The sequence below is a fragment of the Gymnodraco acuticeps genome, unplaced genomic scaffold (genome assembly GCF_902827175.1).
Source record: "Gymnodraco acuticeps unplaced genomic scaffold, fGymAcu1.1, whole genome shotgun sequence".
Classification (NCBI taxonomy): Eukaryota; Metazoa; Chordata; class Actinopteri; order Perciformes; family Bathydraconidae; genus Gymnodraco; species Gymnodraco acuticeps.
The window spans coordinates 301,532-315,909 of record NW_022990501.1 but is presented as its reverse complement, the minus strand read 5'-3'; the positions used below and the strand labels follow the sequence as shown (position 1 = coordinate 315,909).

Genomic DNA, 14,378 nt, shown 5'->3' with positions numbered 1-14,378 from the left:
ATCACATTTGGACAATCTTAATTGATGTTGAGGAGCATACTTCACATAAAGCTCCAGCATGCTGCCATTATAAACAATTTTCTCCATGTGTTTGTGTATTCATTTTAAAGCAACTTCTTGCAAGGCATTTGAAGTTTTAACCTACATTATCCTGTCAAGTGTGTCTGTGTAGGACTGCTGACTTGTGTGCTGTGTTCAAGCTAAGGTAAATAAATAGGACTTCGAAAAGAAGAAAGAAAATAAAAGTCATCTAAATCACTGGATATATAGATTATTTGTTTATTTAAAATGACATATCAACAGTGGTGCAATTAACTAATTTACCACACATAAGAATACCTTTGAAATACTTGTACTTCACTCAAATATTTGCTTTTTATAATGCTTTATATACTTGTACTCCACTAATATTCAATAGGAAATAGTGTAAGTTTTATTCCACTACATTTTATGTGACGCTCAAATATGATTCAGTAGGCCTACTACACTGCTTATTCATCTATAGTTGTAGTATTTAAAACTGGCTCCACATTAGACAACATGAAATCGCTTTTTAATGTGTGTTAGTGATAAAAAAAAAACTGAATAATATAGCATTATTTGTCTTTGATAGTTTATGCATTGATACTTTCAGTGCATTTTCCTGACAATACTGGACTCTAGACTTTTACTTAGACCTTGATATACCATGGCATTTTCTATTTAAACTTGTGTTTCTAGTACTTCTTCAACACTACAGCACATGTATTAGTCATTTACATTATACTTGGCTTTAGCTAGCAGATGGCCCATGTAAATACAGGTTTAACAGGCCCAAATCTGTAAACTAGGTTAAATCCCAACAGCCAAAGTCAATGTGGGACACTGCTGTAGGTTAACGGTGTGGTAAGGTTTAGTGACAGGCAGCTTGAGGTGTGTGTCTGTCGGACAGCAGGAACGCAGAACAGGAACACCATACGCAGGACTCCATACAGGAAACTAAGGCTAGCTGGTTAAATAGCGAGCCGTAATGCTTGCCATTACACGCACTATCACCAAGAGCACCCGTGTCCTCCAGTGCGTCAAGCTCTTACACACTTCTCCCGTTGTCAACATGCCGATTCAGGTAAGTCCTGCATGGGGTTAGCTGCATGGCTAGTGCAAGGACGTGAAGGGGTCGTTGAAATGTACTGTAGAATGAACTAAACTGCACGACAATGCTCCGTCCTTCTCTGTGTAACTCGCTGTGCTGACGGTCTCTCCGAAGCCCGTCGCCATGACAGTCACGAGCTAGGATTTAAGCAATTTGTTTGATTATCACGACTGTCCCCACTCCCCGTCCTCTCGGTACTTCGCCAGTTGCTTTCTCTACATATGCTGGTTATTTGAATGAAGCATAATGCTAACAGTAAATTATTAACGTAACACTAGCTGTCGGGCACACTACCCCCTGCCTTTTATACAGAGACGCACGGAAACTGATATCACTTTTTTAAGACCAGTGAAGTTAAAATTAGACTTGCGTTGCCCCGTCTTGCCTCCACAAAAACTGTATGTTTTAAAAATATTCCAAGTTAAAAGTTCCCTTACAACTGGATTATCCGAGTGTGCCTGAACTTCACAGCTGCTCTGTATACATATTGTTTTATTAAAATATCTTTAAGGCCATAACTGAAGTGTATATTGTGTTTAATATCTTGTTGGAAATGCGTTTTATGTGTAAATGATTAATCCGTCACTGTTGATGTTTTCAATAGTTAAGGCAATCGGCCATTTTAATGCGACACGTCTTTATGTGGTAATGTGGTAATGTGTCGACCTCTAGCGGCAAAAGCCAATATTTGCTATTCATCATTTTCTAAATCCCCTTCCAATCTTAATTAGTAGCTTTATTGCTTTATAGTAGGCTACTGTTCCATGATTTACATTACAGAGTTATCAGCATTCAAGAAGTCCAAAGCATTACAAAATAGCTATGCTTCATTTAAGTGTCTTTGCGTCACTACAGTCACTACATGACAATTTGCTGGTCATTAGCTGGTAGGTAATTGTGTTGATGGTCATTTGAGAATGTGGGTCTACCTTCTTTCATGTTTTTCTTCTCAATCCCCATCAGGTTGGTGAATCTCTCCCTGCAGTGGAGGTCCAGGAGGGGGAGCCAGGGAATAAGGTGTCTATGGATCAGCTCTTCAAGGGGAAGAAAGGAGTCCTCTTTGCTGTACCTGGAGCTTTTACCCCTGGTTGTTCCAAGGTGGAGTCCACACTTTCATCCCTGTTAACTGTGTGTTGTGCACAATTCCCTTTCGCATCAGGCAGCTGACGTTGTCTTTGTTTTATGCTTTCAGACTCACCTTCCAGGTTTTGTGGAGCAGGCTGCGGACCTGAAGAGTAAAGGTATGCAGGAGGTCGCTTGCATCTCTGTCAATGACGCATTCGTCATGGCTGCCTGGGGAAAGGAGCACGGAACAGATGGCAAGGTATGGAAGACAATGTTTTTGCAATCAGCTTCTTTTTTTTTTTATGACCTCAAGTCAGATCGTGAGATACCCAACAACAACATCTCCTCATAATAAACTGCACACAACTTTTTGGTGACAAAAAAAGCCTCATTATCAGTAGTCCGGCAGTGGCTCAGTCAGTAGAGGCTTGGACTATGAGCCGTAGGGTCGCCGGTTCAAGTCCCAGACCAGACCTAAATAAGGAGTGTGGACTGGTACTTGGAGAGGTCCCAGTTCACCTCCTGGGCCCTGCCGTGGACAACCCCTGACCCCACTCCCATTGCTCCCTGGGTGCTGTACAATAGCTGCTCACTGCTCCTAGTCCTATGGCTTCACAATATATATTTTACATATATATATGTTCTTTGCCATGTCAACATTGCAAAAAAAAGGCATTATTTAACTCTGGGATTTTGATGTTAGTTAAAGCAAAGTTATTGGTTACATATTTTGTGATATTGAACTACGTTAGCTCACTTTTTCCACATTCTGAACAGCCTTTTTTCCGAGTAGCCTTCCTTAAGAAAAGAAAGGTTGATGACACAGCAGATTTCATAATTCATTAAATGTACCGTTTGATATTAAGAATGCTGAGCTCACTCCTCTCTGCAGATTCGAATGCTGGCTGATCCTACCGGAGCTTTTACAAAGGTAAGATTATATTTCTGGTATTATTCTGTTCTATTAAATGTGACCTGTGCTCATCTCTCCGTTTCTTTCTGCCCCGTAGGCGGTGGATCTGCTGCTTGACAGTGATCAGATTGTTCAGGCACTTGGGAACAAGCGATCCAAGAGGTAATGATCATTTTTGCTCATATCAGATTTGACTGCATTTGTTTTGAATCTTTTTTTGTTTGATCAATTACAATGTAAACTCAGGCTGTGCTGTAAATCACTCCCATTACTTACATCTTTTGTTGCTACAAACATTTCTGAAAATGTAACAAACAAAGTAATGTTTGTTATTTACACGATATGGTAATAATCAAAGAATTGCATTTTATAGGTGATAAAAAGCAGTTATATTATATACATAAGTATAGTATATTACAATTATACATAAGTGTGCTCTTTAAATCTCAATATACCGCTCTCTATAGAGTTAACTGTCAAATGATTATATAGGGAGTGAACAAGGGTGTGATTTTGAGCATAGCAACATACGATGAACCTGATGATCACAACATCTGTTCAGGGACTGCATATGAAAATAGCCTCTTGTAACTCTGGTACATTTGCAATAATGTGCACTGTCCCTGTTAAATAAATATAAAACCCTTTTTGTTTTGCAATATCATGTAACATATCCAACTGGACTCTCTCATGGTGCAGAGATGAAGTGTGTGTTTGATCCTGTGTTTCAGATATGCGATGGTGGTGGAAGATGGAGTTGTGAAGAAGATCAATGTGGAGCCAGACGGCACTGGGCTGACCTGCAGCTTGGCTTCTAATGTTCTGTCTGAACTGTAGGCATATTTAGAGAGTATTAAACCAAACTGCAAACACTCAGTTACTATTAAAGTTGCACTAACCAAACCAAGTGCTACCCTGCTCACGCCTCTTCCTTTCCCCCCAACAATGGATGCAAAAGTAACTTGGATGCTAATGTAAAGAGCTGGAAGGCATTAACGCGCACAACTATAAAATGATTAATCAATCCAAAGGAACTAGTGTTATCCTCTGTCTCCTGATAACCTGTAAGAAAATAAAAGTCAACCGTAAAGCAATATTCAATGTTTTCTGTATTGTTCATAGTTTAAGTTATTGTATGTTTTAATTGTTTTTTGTATACACAGCCGATAATAATAATGATGACCAATGCAAAAAGACAGCATGCCCTAATGTGTCTTAATGACATTTTGAATCAAAGTAAACATGCATACGATGTAAAAAACAAGACACCATGCTAATTCTAACATTCAAAAGTACATCTTTCTTAATTATACAGGTAAAGTGTTGTAGATAGTAAAACATTCATCCTTGTTAAGAAGTTGTAAAGTAACAGAGATTAAGGCCTGGATGTTGTATCCATGGCTCAGACATGCTTATCCTGTTGGTCAACAATCAGGGGGGAAAAACGCTGCTGTACAGTGACGTAAGGACGCAAGAAGCAGGCGCATTGCATTGTGGTCGCCGGTGTTTGCACAGAAACAGAAAGCAAAGCATCAGCTCTCCACCGAACTACACTCATATCAGCCTGGACAGTACACTAAGAAGTAAGTCGAAACTCATCCATAATGAAGTTTTCATTAGCTAAAATATGCTGTGTACAAAAAAAGTAGTGTCAGAAGATAACGAGCACTACTTTAACGTGCAGAGTTATTGGCTAGCTACCTCTGAAGCTACTATAGCGTTAAGTTATCATGAAGGCGCCTACATGCTGAGAAACTAGCTTCACTGCGCTAACTTCGTATACGGCGAGGGTCTCTTCAGGCCCACGTACTGTTTTAAGACCACCTTGAATTAGGCAGTGGCCACTCGTAGTGCAATAAACGAAAACACTGTTTATCTACTGAGCATTAGCTCGTTGTGCTAAAGCTATTAGCACTAAGATGTGTTACCCGCGCAATTCAATGGTGGAAGTGTACCGTATTGTAGCTAGCCAGTCGCTGTATCAAAGCGTAAACAGCTTTTATATACACAGTATGGTAAACTCCTGCATAAATATCCAATGCAGTGTGTAGAATTGTTTAAATATAAGTAGGCTAAAAGTATGATAAATAATAAGGACTTGCAGCAGGGAGTGGTTAAGGTTAATAAGTAATAACAAGAGGCCCTTTGATACCAATAACATGTTGGTTGGTGTTAATCATGCTGTTTACAATTTACATTTTGAATCTGACAACTCTGAATTGATTGAAGGGGGTGATATACATTTGTTTTGTATTGAACCCAAGCTTAGAATCACTACACATTGTAATGTAGCATGTATCACACTGATCTTAACATGATACTCTGACATCGAAACCTAACGCACTGTATTAGTTTCAACACACCCTATTCACTTACTTGTGTGAATGGATTCAAACCAGGAATGCTTATTGGGTGTGCACAATGACTTCTAGCCCTTTCTCCTGTTAGTTTAGGAACGCTGCCCAGTATGGACAAGAGTAAGACAGTAAATAATAAGCTAGTGTTACAACAGACCTGGCAGACTCTCACTGGGAAACATATCAAATGTCTTCGAGACTTATTTGAAACTAAAAATAAACACCGTAACTGGTTACAAAGCTTCACAGTTGGTGTTGACCACAAACTACCTAAACCAAAACGCAGTCAGAAGTCTAACCCTACAGTCAATTCCTCATGGTTGTTTCAGAAATGCATGCACACAAATAATGGAAAAAACAACATGAATTATGGAATAGGGCAAATATCTGTTACATGAATTTGACTGCCTTTTTAATTTATATTATCTTGTTTGTGTTACAGTTCATTAGTTGGTGATCTTTGCCCGTCTACGAAACAGCCATGTCGTCGACATCCCAGAAACATAAAGACTTTGTGGCCGAGCCCATGGGCGAGAAGCCTGTGAACGCTCTGGCAGGCATTGGAGAGGTCCTTGGCAAAAGACTGGAGGAGAAGGGTTTTGACAAGGTAATTGGGATTTGATTTGTATTCAATATAAACACGTGTGGTAGTTAGTTATCACAAATATACGATGCACTATAAAGGGTGCCAACATCGCTGCGATTGTGGTATTATCAACGTTATGGTATTTGTGTCTTGAAATCAATGAAAGAAAAAACATTAGTAATGCACAGGCTTATAAAATGTTGTCATTTTAAGTTTAGTAGCTATTTTCGTAACTGCCCTTCCTTATCAAAGTATCATGAATATTCTAGTTTTTGTAATGTGAACATTTAAGAAACAGGGTTAGTGTTAAAGCAGTTGCTGGATTGTCAAATAATAATACTACACTTTAAATGGCACCTTTTTGATTGAATCAACGTTGTGACGGAAAGGCCATGTGCAATTTAGTGCCTTTGCTTCCAGGAAGACAAAGACAGCACACACACTGTCTTTGTCTTCTTAAAAGTCAATGATTATTTTGGGTGCGTGTGAAAGGCTGTGACAGGCTTAGTCTCAGAGAAAACTAAAGAGCTGCAATCTTGGATCATCACTCAAAAAGAACAAGGCAGTGTGTAAACATCACAGGGAATAATGTCATGAGTGGCTGGTGAGGCACCATGGATAAGGAGTGGTAATATTTAGGGGTTCAATAATACGGTGTTTGGGTTCAAATCACACCACGTTTTTAAACTGGCCTTTCCACCTATCCTCTTCATGCTTTCCGAGATGTGATTGAACACTGGCTTCTTAACAACGGGGCCGTTAATGTGGGAAACCCTTGCATTCCTGTCTTTATTATATTTCCGTGTGTGTCTGTCTTTCCCTCCGCAGGCGTACGTGGTCCTCGGACAGTTTCTGGTGCTGAAGAAAGACGAGGAGCTTTTCCGGGACTGGCTGAAAGACACTTGCTCTGCAAATACCAAACAACAAGGTGACTGCTTTGGGTGCCTCAAAGAATGGTGTGACGCCTTCTTATAAAGTGTTCAGTCATCGTTTTCTACTTCTGAAGTCCAAGCTGTACATTACCTCTTCAGTGCTATCCATTATATTCAGCTATACCACAAATACGAACTGACACTGTGCACCCTAATGAAGTCATTGAAGTCATTTTTATATTTAAATTACACTCAAAGCTGTAAGTGTATTTCTTGACCCCAAACAAAATGTACAAATGCAATTTTCATGGTCTTTCACAAGTAGGATTCATCTTCCTTTAAAATGATATTCATACTGTGACATTTTATCTGGCTGTGACGTCGGTAGGCCTTTTTATGGTGAACATCTGAACATGTCCTCGTAGGGCTGTAGCACAGTGACACATGAATATAACTTTATTAATGTTGTGCTGTAATAACATTTAGTAGACTGTCAAGTCTCCAGTTAAGAGTGCTCATGTTCATTATATTTAATTTGTCTAGGTTCATTGGAAAACTGCATTTACATTTTGTTTACGGTCAACGTTTCGAATGGTTCATGAATTGTTGGTCGTTTACTAGGAATTGACATCTTTTAAGCTCAAATACTTAGTTCTATGTTAAAGCCTTTAACTTTGTTGCCATCTTGCCCTGTTTATCCATTTTTAAAGCCATTGGAAAGTCCACGTAAGCACTCTTTTTCCCCTCATAATTGTGCATCATATCACAGTTTTGCACGATGTCACTATAGGACAATGTTTTTAAGGATCTCTTGTAGGTTGTCAGTTTGAAAGTGTCTGGCTGAAGATGTAACTGATTTGATGTGACAGACAAAAACAAAACCTCACAATGAATGTGACACTGGTCTCAGCAGAGAAGCTCATTTTGTACTGGAAACACCTTTTATGTTTGATCTTGCAAATAAAGAAGCACCATGGCCACGTCTGGTCAAAGCTGGTTTTAAGATGGGGGAAAAGTGTATAAATAAAGACTCTGATGAAACACTGTCGTAAATGGCTACCAGGATGAGAGGTTTTGGATAAACGCGGTTAGAATATTATGACAAATCCAATGATAGAGTAAATCAACCCCTGTTTGTCCGTTAACAGTGAAGCTGCTTGTATTGCTATGCTCTACTGGAACAACACCATTTGCAGCTTCAGTAGAATCTCGTGTGACAAAACTGATGTAATCTATTGGTTATATGTGTCTTAACTAACCTTTAAACAATACTAGATCACATGGTGTTAGTTTGCAGTGAGCTCCACACCATCTCTGACTGTTTCTAACATGATGCCTTAATGCATGCCATTCCTAACCTGTAAAACCTGCAGTAGTGCTCGTCTGGGTTGTGCCATTGAATCTTCCACACCCCACCAGCTGTGTATGAAAACTCTTCAGTTTTTATATTCCACACGTGTTTTTCTCTTACATGTTCATTAAAGATTCAATTTCTATCAAATAAAATCACAAGTGCGAAAACATCTTTGATACCAGGAGGTTTTATTTCAATTCTTCATGTTCCATGGTTTCTCTTTTTGCAAAGCACCACATTTGTTATTTGCAAGATTTGGAACATATGTTTTATCGTGTTGAAGATGCTGTGGAGCTCGTGAGATGAGGGGAACTCCAAATTACAGCAATTTTCTTTTTCTTGCAGACATTTAACATAAATATGTCATTGCCTGTATTGCAGATGGAGAAATAACCACAGAGAAAGCGACACATTTTAATTAATAAAAGGAATTCCCAACTCATTCACATTCGTCCTTGCTTCACATGAATGAGAGGAGACGTTGGGCCCATCACACCTGATTGGTTAAAATGTACACTTTAAAAGTACATTTGACGACTGCATTTATTTTGTTTACCTTGCAGAAATATAAAACTTCCTGTGACAGACTCAATAAAATAGCTGATTTTGATTTAATGGCTTAGATTATATATTAAATGTTCATAGCCCTAGGAATGTTTTTTTCCTTTCGGGTCTATGCTATTGAACTATAACATGTGTTTTCCGACCGTGATCTGACTCAGGATTGTGGCTTAAGTTTCACAGTAGCACCTTTGCATACACATACACGTTTCCACACACACGACGGCAACAGTATAGAAATTCTAACATCCTAATAAACCTTGAATGAAATGGCTCCACTTATAAACACAGCCTGGACTTGGTAGATACAAGCAACTGCCAAAACATATTGGAAAAGAGAACTGAGTGCTGCAGGGTTGAAGTATTTTGTAGTCCTACAAATAAGCATTTAGCAAATGTTCCTTTAGTTTTTCGATTATTGTGGAAAATGAGTCCTGGCCAACGAACGTTTATCATACCACCTGTCTTGTTAGTAAGATGCTCTTCACAAATTATCATCACTATGATTTTAGAAGCGTAAGCCAGACCTTTTTTAAAAAACATGTAAAAGCCTCAAAATTCACAAGCAGGATGACAACACTGTAAAGTCTCTTTCTGACACACAACTCATTTCAGGCGTCTAACTGAAAACCCATTGACTTCCAAACGGAACCTGAAGTGCAACTCATTTCTGGGGTTTTAGGATTCATTCCGCTGGATTTGTTCCTCTATTGAATGAATGTGTAGCTCTAAAAGGCTAAGCTAGCTGTTGATGGAGACAGAACACGGAAAGAGCGTTAATCTGAAGAAGAGTGGTATTACCTCTACACGTAGCAACCAAGATAGGACATTTCATAAACGTACCTAACAGGCTTTTTTTTCACAAATGTATGAACATTATAATGGGCCGAAGTGACAGCCTTGATCTGTCAGAGCAGCATCTGACCGAGCTAAATCCAAAGCGTGGGACTTTGCCTCTCAGTTAAATCTGATCCATATGATTATCCTTTTTTGGCAGTTACCTATAATATAAATAAGCATGACATGTGTTATTAAACTAATAATAGCTAAGTTTATTTACTTTTGATTATGATAACTCTGACTCTATCGATTGAATGTTTGGGTTTTGTTATATTTGTTTTTCCCCTCTTACATTGAGACTTTAGCAGTGAAATAATTTAGTTCCAGAGTTGATTGTGTACTTTACATCGGCAGCTTTTATGCAAGGTTCCTATAGTAGGCTACATTGATGTCTCATTCAGATCAGAAGTACACACTGTACATACATGTACTGTACAGTTGTACTTTTAATCACAGCAATCCCTGATTGGTCTCAAAGCAGAGCGCAGAAGAACTTCTTCTCCCTGTAGGGGTTCTCTGAGATGGGCACGGGGCTGATCAGGGGGTCGTCACAGGAGTGAGCGTCGCAGTACGCCATCAGGTCCGCCGCGGCCTTCGATACCTGAGACGAGGGTCAGAATCAGGGACAACTCAACATCACGTTTCAATCAAAGGTTGTTTTCTCTGGATTTTTGCAAGACATTCAAGATCTCCACTGGAGGACTTTTGCAATATTTTGTACATATTGGAAAAACGGGAGAAATAAAGAAATACAATTTCCATTTTTTCTTACCAAAAAATGTGAATACTTTGTCACAAATAAAAGTCCTGCATTCTAAACGTTACTGTAAAAATGTGTTAGTAATGTCTGCAAAATGTACCTAAAGTATACAAAAATGGTCTCAGTGTACAAATATCGGATGATTATTATTAATGTAAACCGCATTCAATTGTGCTAGCCAACTGAAGCAGAGCTAATTTAACTTATTCTATCAATCCACGGATTCATTCACTTTAGCAGTTTTTTTTAAATTGTATTTATTTGGTAAATTGGTATACTATTATAAATAATACCAACAGTATGAGCAGGTTTAATATTGATTCATTTTAGGAAGACTAGATGTCTGCAGTAACAATGGTCTCACAGTACAGCCATAACATAGGGGTAGTGTAATACTTCAAGTATCGCTATAAAGAGTTCTATATCTAAATGTTTAAAGGTTGAATTTCTAAATGTGTTTTGGTTCTTGAAGTCTTTGAGTAAAGAGAAGTACGCCTTTTAAAGCATTAAAACTAACCCTTGTTCTGGTCAAAAGTCATGCTGGAAACTCCTCCATGATAAGCATGGACTTAGAGTGCATTGATAGTCACCTGTGATTCTCTCCCAACTGCAAAACAGATGTAAATGTCAAGATCGTTTAGTGCTGTTCTTTCAACTTAGATGCTTTATAAGTCAATGGGCAAATCAATCGTGGACTTTGTTTAATCTGAGGGCGGTTTTAGTTTGTGCAGCAGTATTAATCATTCAATACAAATAATGTAGTATCATTATGACTTTGTGTGGGCATGTACTTGACATGAGCAAGTACACGTTTGATTTCAGTGTTGGGCATGACATTATTTGAACTTGTATCAACAAATATTTTTTTAGCTTCTCAAAAAGCCATTTGGAAATGTATTTAGTCGACTGTTTGGATTTAACTCATACATTGGTTCAATTGTTTCCCTTTTTATTATAGGGTTTAGTGTATGATTTGTGTCTGAATGTGAGACGTCCAGCTTGTCTTACCTTTATCCTGCAGAAACTAGCCTCTATCTTCAGTTGCTCCACCAGCTTCCTGGCCTGACCGACACTCATCATGGTACTGTTCACTGGGGTGTCTCCTTTCATCCTGTCCACCAACACAACAACATTTAAGCTCCAGGGATAACAATGGCATAGAAATACAAATACATTCTGTAAATCTTTTTTACATTTTCCATTGAATTGGTAGCCTTATATTTCTCCAGAAAATGATTATTCCAAAAATCTTAAAAATGCAAGTCAATACTTTGACTAAGTGTGCCATCTCTCTAAAAATAAAATGTATTCCTAATATGTAAAGGCTTTGAATAGTTAAGATGGAGGTGTGTATTTCCTGCTCATACACATTGGGTTACTGATTGCAAAGTTAGCTTACACATCTAGGTGGCTGATCAAAATCACTGTCTGACCTTAAAGTTCCTGAAAAAATGAAGTCATTCTTTCAGCACTATTGTGTCATACAGAACATGATGAAAGCTATGCTCAACAAGTATAGCATATATTTATTATTTACATTGAAACGTTGGTTGCACAGCCATGTCAGTTTCCAATGAATAAGTATGAATATCAGCCAACATTGTATTATAGAATTGACACCCCTCCTCCAATATATAATTGTAAATATGAACAAAAGTATGGGTCTATGTATTCAATCAAATGCAAAATAATCATTACTGGGCCAAATGGTCAGATGTATACCATGGCCCACACCACAAGCAAGAATACCCACAGAAAAATCAAATGTAGAATGGAATAATCACATAAATATATTTATGAAATGTTAAATAAATATACATATGATTTAAACAAAAAGGTATCATATGGAAAATGAATCAAGAAAGATGTATTGTCAACAGGGGGGAAGCATGCAGAAGCAGCAAAGGATCTATTTGAACAATTCTGGACCTTTCTCCATTGTCTCTTCCCCTTTATCTCCACCCACCCCCTTTTCTCCTTACCCGTTTTATAGTCCTCTTTAGGTGAAATCTTCCCCCCTCTGCGCTCTATTTTTCCTCTCCTTTTCTGCCTCTCTGTTAGCTTTCGTTTGGTGGTATCAGTGTAGCCGGACCCCACCCCTCACAGACAGCAGCCTGGATGCTACACTGCTCTGTACAGTCCAGTGCACTGTAATTCTGCCACAATGAGCACTAGATCTGGGGTGGATGGATAGCATCACCCCCTCGGCAGGAAGTGGTACCTGCCGGACGGAGGGAGGGGGGAAGCCATTGGTGATGGTTTTCTTATGAAGGCAGATTGTACCATGTCTGTGCTGTAGGAAATTGGGGAAATGTTAAGGTTTTAATCTTTGATAGGGAAGCGGATGGTTATAATGTATTGTGGGTGCATTTGGGTTTTAGTGCTTAAAGATTATAAACAGCCTTGGATGTGAAATCCAGAGGCATGAATCATGACGTGACCCTTTGCCTTTTGTGATGCCCACCCTCTCCTCTGTTGCTATGGGGACTGCAGCAGTCTGATTTATTAGTGGTTTACACAGTTTGACAGTTTAAAATGGAAAATATCTGTTATTATTTAAATGGGAATCTTATTTATGTGCTACAGATAAAAAGAAGGTCTGCATTGTACACATTAGAGTGATTAAAAATAAACAGGAAATGTAGTGGATGTATTGTCACCTCTTATGACGCTCTAAGATCAAAGATTCTGTGGAGGAAAGATTAGCCCAATGCCACAAAAGAGCTCTTTCCCAAATCGTTACACTATTTTAATGAATAACCACCCTTTTTCTTAGTTTAAATGTTAAATAAAGATTGTTTTACAAACGTACATCGAAGTAAATGTAATACAAAGTGGAAGATAGGCATCTGGCAACACGCAAAAATTACCCGACGCCATTTATGCTAGGCTAATGTCTCCACTGCTTTAATGGCCCTACGACTGTGTCCCACAGTGGTCTCCAGCGGCGGTGACCTCTCTTTTGCTAGTAATATCTTTGTTAACTAGGAGGCAGTTTCTCGATCTTGTTTATTTGTCCATCGTGCTTGCCGTCGTATAGTCCTCTCAAACAGTGCTGTTTGAAATGAAATGTTTGAATGTGAAGCTGTGGCTTTGTACTTGGTGGTAAGTATTGTTGAGAACATTCCTTACACACTTAGCAACCTTTTATTTTATATCTTTCTTGTATCCACCATCTTGGAATGAAATAACGAAAATAGTTGTTTTGTGAGTCCCATACACAAATGTAAACAAGGACATACATATATATTTTTTTTTTCTTTCTTTCTTTCTTTAGCTGATTTCCACACAGTTTACCAGTTCTTATTGGTTCTTATAAACAGTTATATTGTTTATTAGAGTGTAACTCCTCAGAATTTCACAAAAATATAACAATAGCCTACATGTAATTTATATATGCATGTGAGATGTGCAAATGAACAGATTGTCTTTTAAAAAGTTGTAAGAAATTCATGACAATATAAAATGTTGATGATTTGGTATAAACATCAGAGAGCAAAGACAACACTGCTTTCCATACTCGTAGTTTGAGTTAAACAAATGGCTTGTTATTGTGTTGAAATGATTGTCTTTTTTTCTTAATTGCTCTACCAGGTACTGCAGAGAAACTTCATGATGGCAGAGTGGAGAGCAGTATACATATTTGGCTGTTGAAGCCACAGGCAGCTGCAGTTTAAGGGCTCCATCTGCTGGATGATGCTGGCAGGTTTGACCCATCACTGATCTGTGAAGTCCGCACAGTGAATACAACCCAGTTCCTGATGAACCACCCAGGAGAAATCTGAACCCTGCAGCTTCTTTTGAGGTAAAAAGTGCCATTTAATGGCCCAAATTCAGTATGCACTAGGCAATAATGACAGTACAACTTACAGAAAAAGGGTAGAATGTATTCAATGATAATAAAACTCATGTTACTCAAGTGAACCACAATTGACATT

General features: G+C 38.4%; 3 protein-coding genes across 4 annotated transcripts; 2 read left to right on the top strand and 1 right to left on the bottom strand.

Annotated features, from left to right (window-relative positions):
• Positions 1–819: 819 nt before the first annotated feature.
• On the top strand, positions 820–4,206 carry prdx5 (peroxiredoxin 5). The gene is made up of 6 exons (XM_034226763.1): positions 820–1,105; positions 2,096–2,230; positions 2,325–2,456; positions 3,090–3,128; positions 3,208–3,272; positions 3,842–4,206. The coding sequence occupies exons 1-6, from the start codon at positions 1,010–1,012 to the stop codon at positions 3,945–3,947; spliced, it is 573 nt and encodes a 190-aa protein (XP_034082654.1). The 5' UTR covers positions 820–1,009; the 3' UTR covers positions 3,948–4,206.
• Positions 4,207–4,543: 337 nt separating this feature from the next.
• Positions 4,544–8,891, top strand: banf1 (BAF nuclear assembly factor 1). Of its 2 annotated transcripts, XM_034226600.1 has the most exons (4): positions 4,544–4,693; positions 5,910–6,074; positions 6,882–6,981; positions 8,661–8,891. In XM_034226600.1, exons 2-4 carry the CDS (start codon positions 5,949–5,951, stop codon positions 8,699–8,701), a joined length of 267 nt encoding a protein of 88 aa, XP_034082491.1. In that variant the 5' UTR covers positions 4,544–4,693; positions 5,910–5,948; the 3' UTR covers positions 8,702–8,891. The 2 variants fall into 2 exon arrangements, with proteins under 2 accessions (XP_034082491.1, XP_034082490.1); XM_034226599.1 differs by lacking the exon at positions 8,661–8,891 and having other exon boundaries at positions 6,882–8,448.
• gng3 (guanine nucleotide binding protein (G protein), gamma 3) lies at positions 8,451–12,635 on the bottom strand. The gene is made up of 3 exons (XM_034226602.1): positions 12,423–12,635; positions 11,449–11,551; positions 8,451–10,281 (listed from the first exon to the last, which is right to left on the bottom strand). The coding sequence occupies exons 2-3, from the start codon at positions 11,548–11,550 to the stop codon at positions 10,153–10,155; spliced, it is 231 nt and encodes a 76-aa protein (XP_034082493.1). The 5' UTR covers position 11,551; positions 12,423–12,635; the 3' UTR covers positions 8,451–10,152.
• Between the last annotated feature and the right edge of the window lie 1,743 nt (positions 12,636–14,378).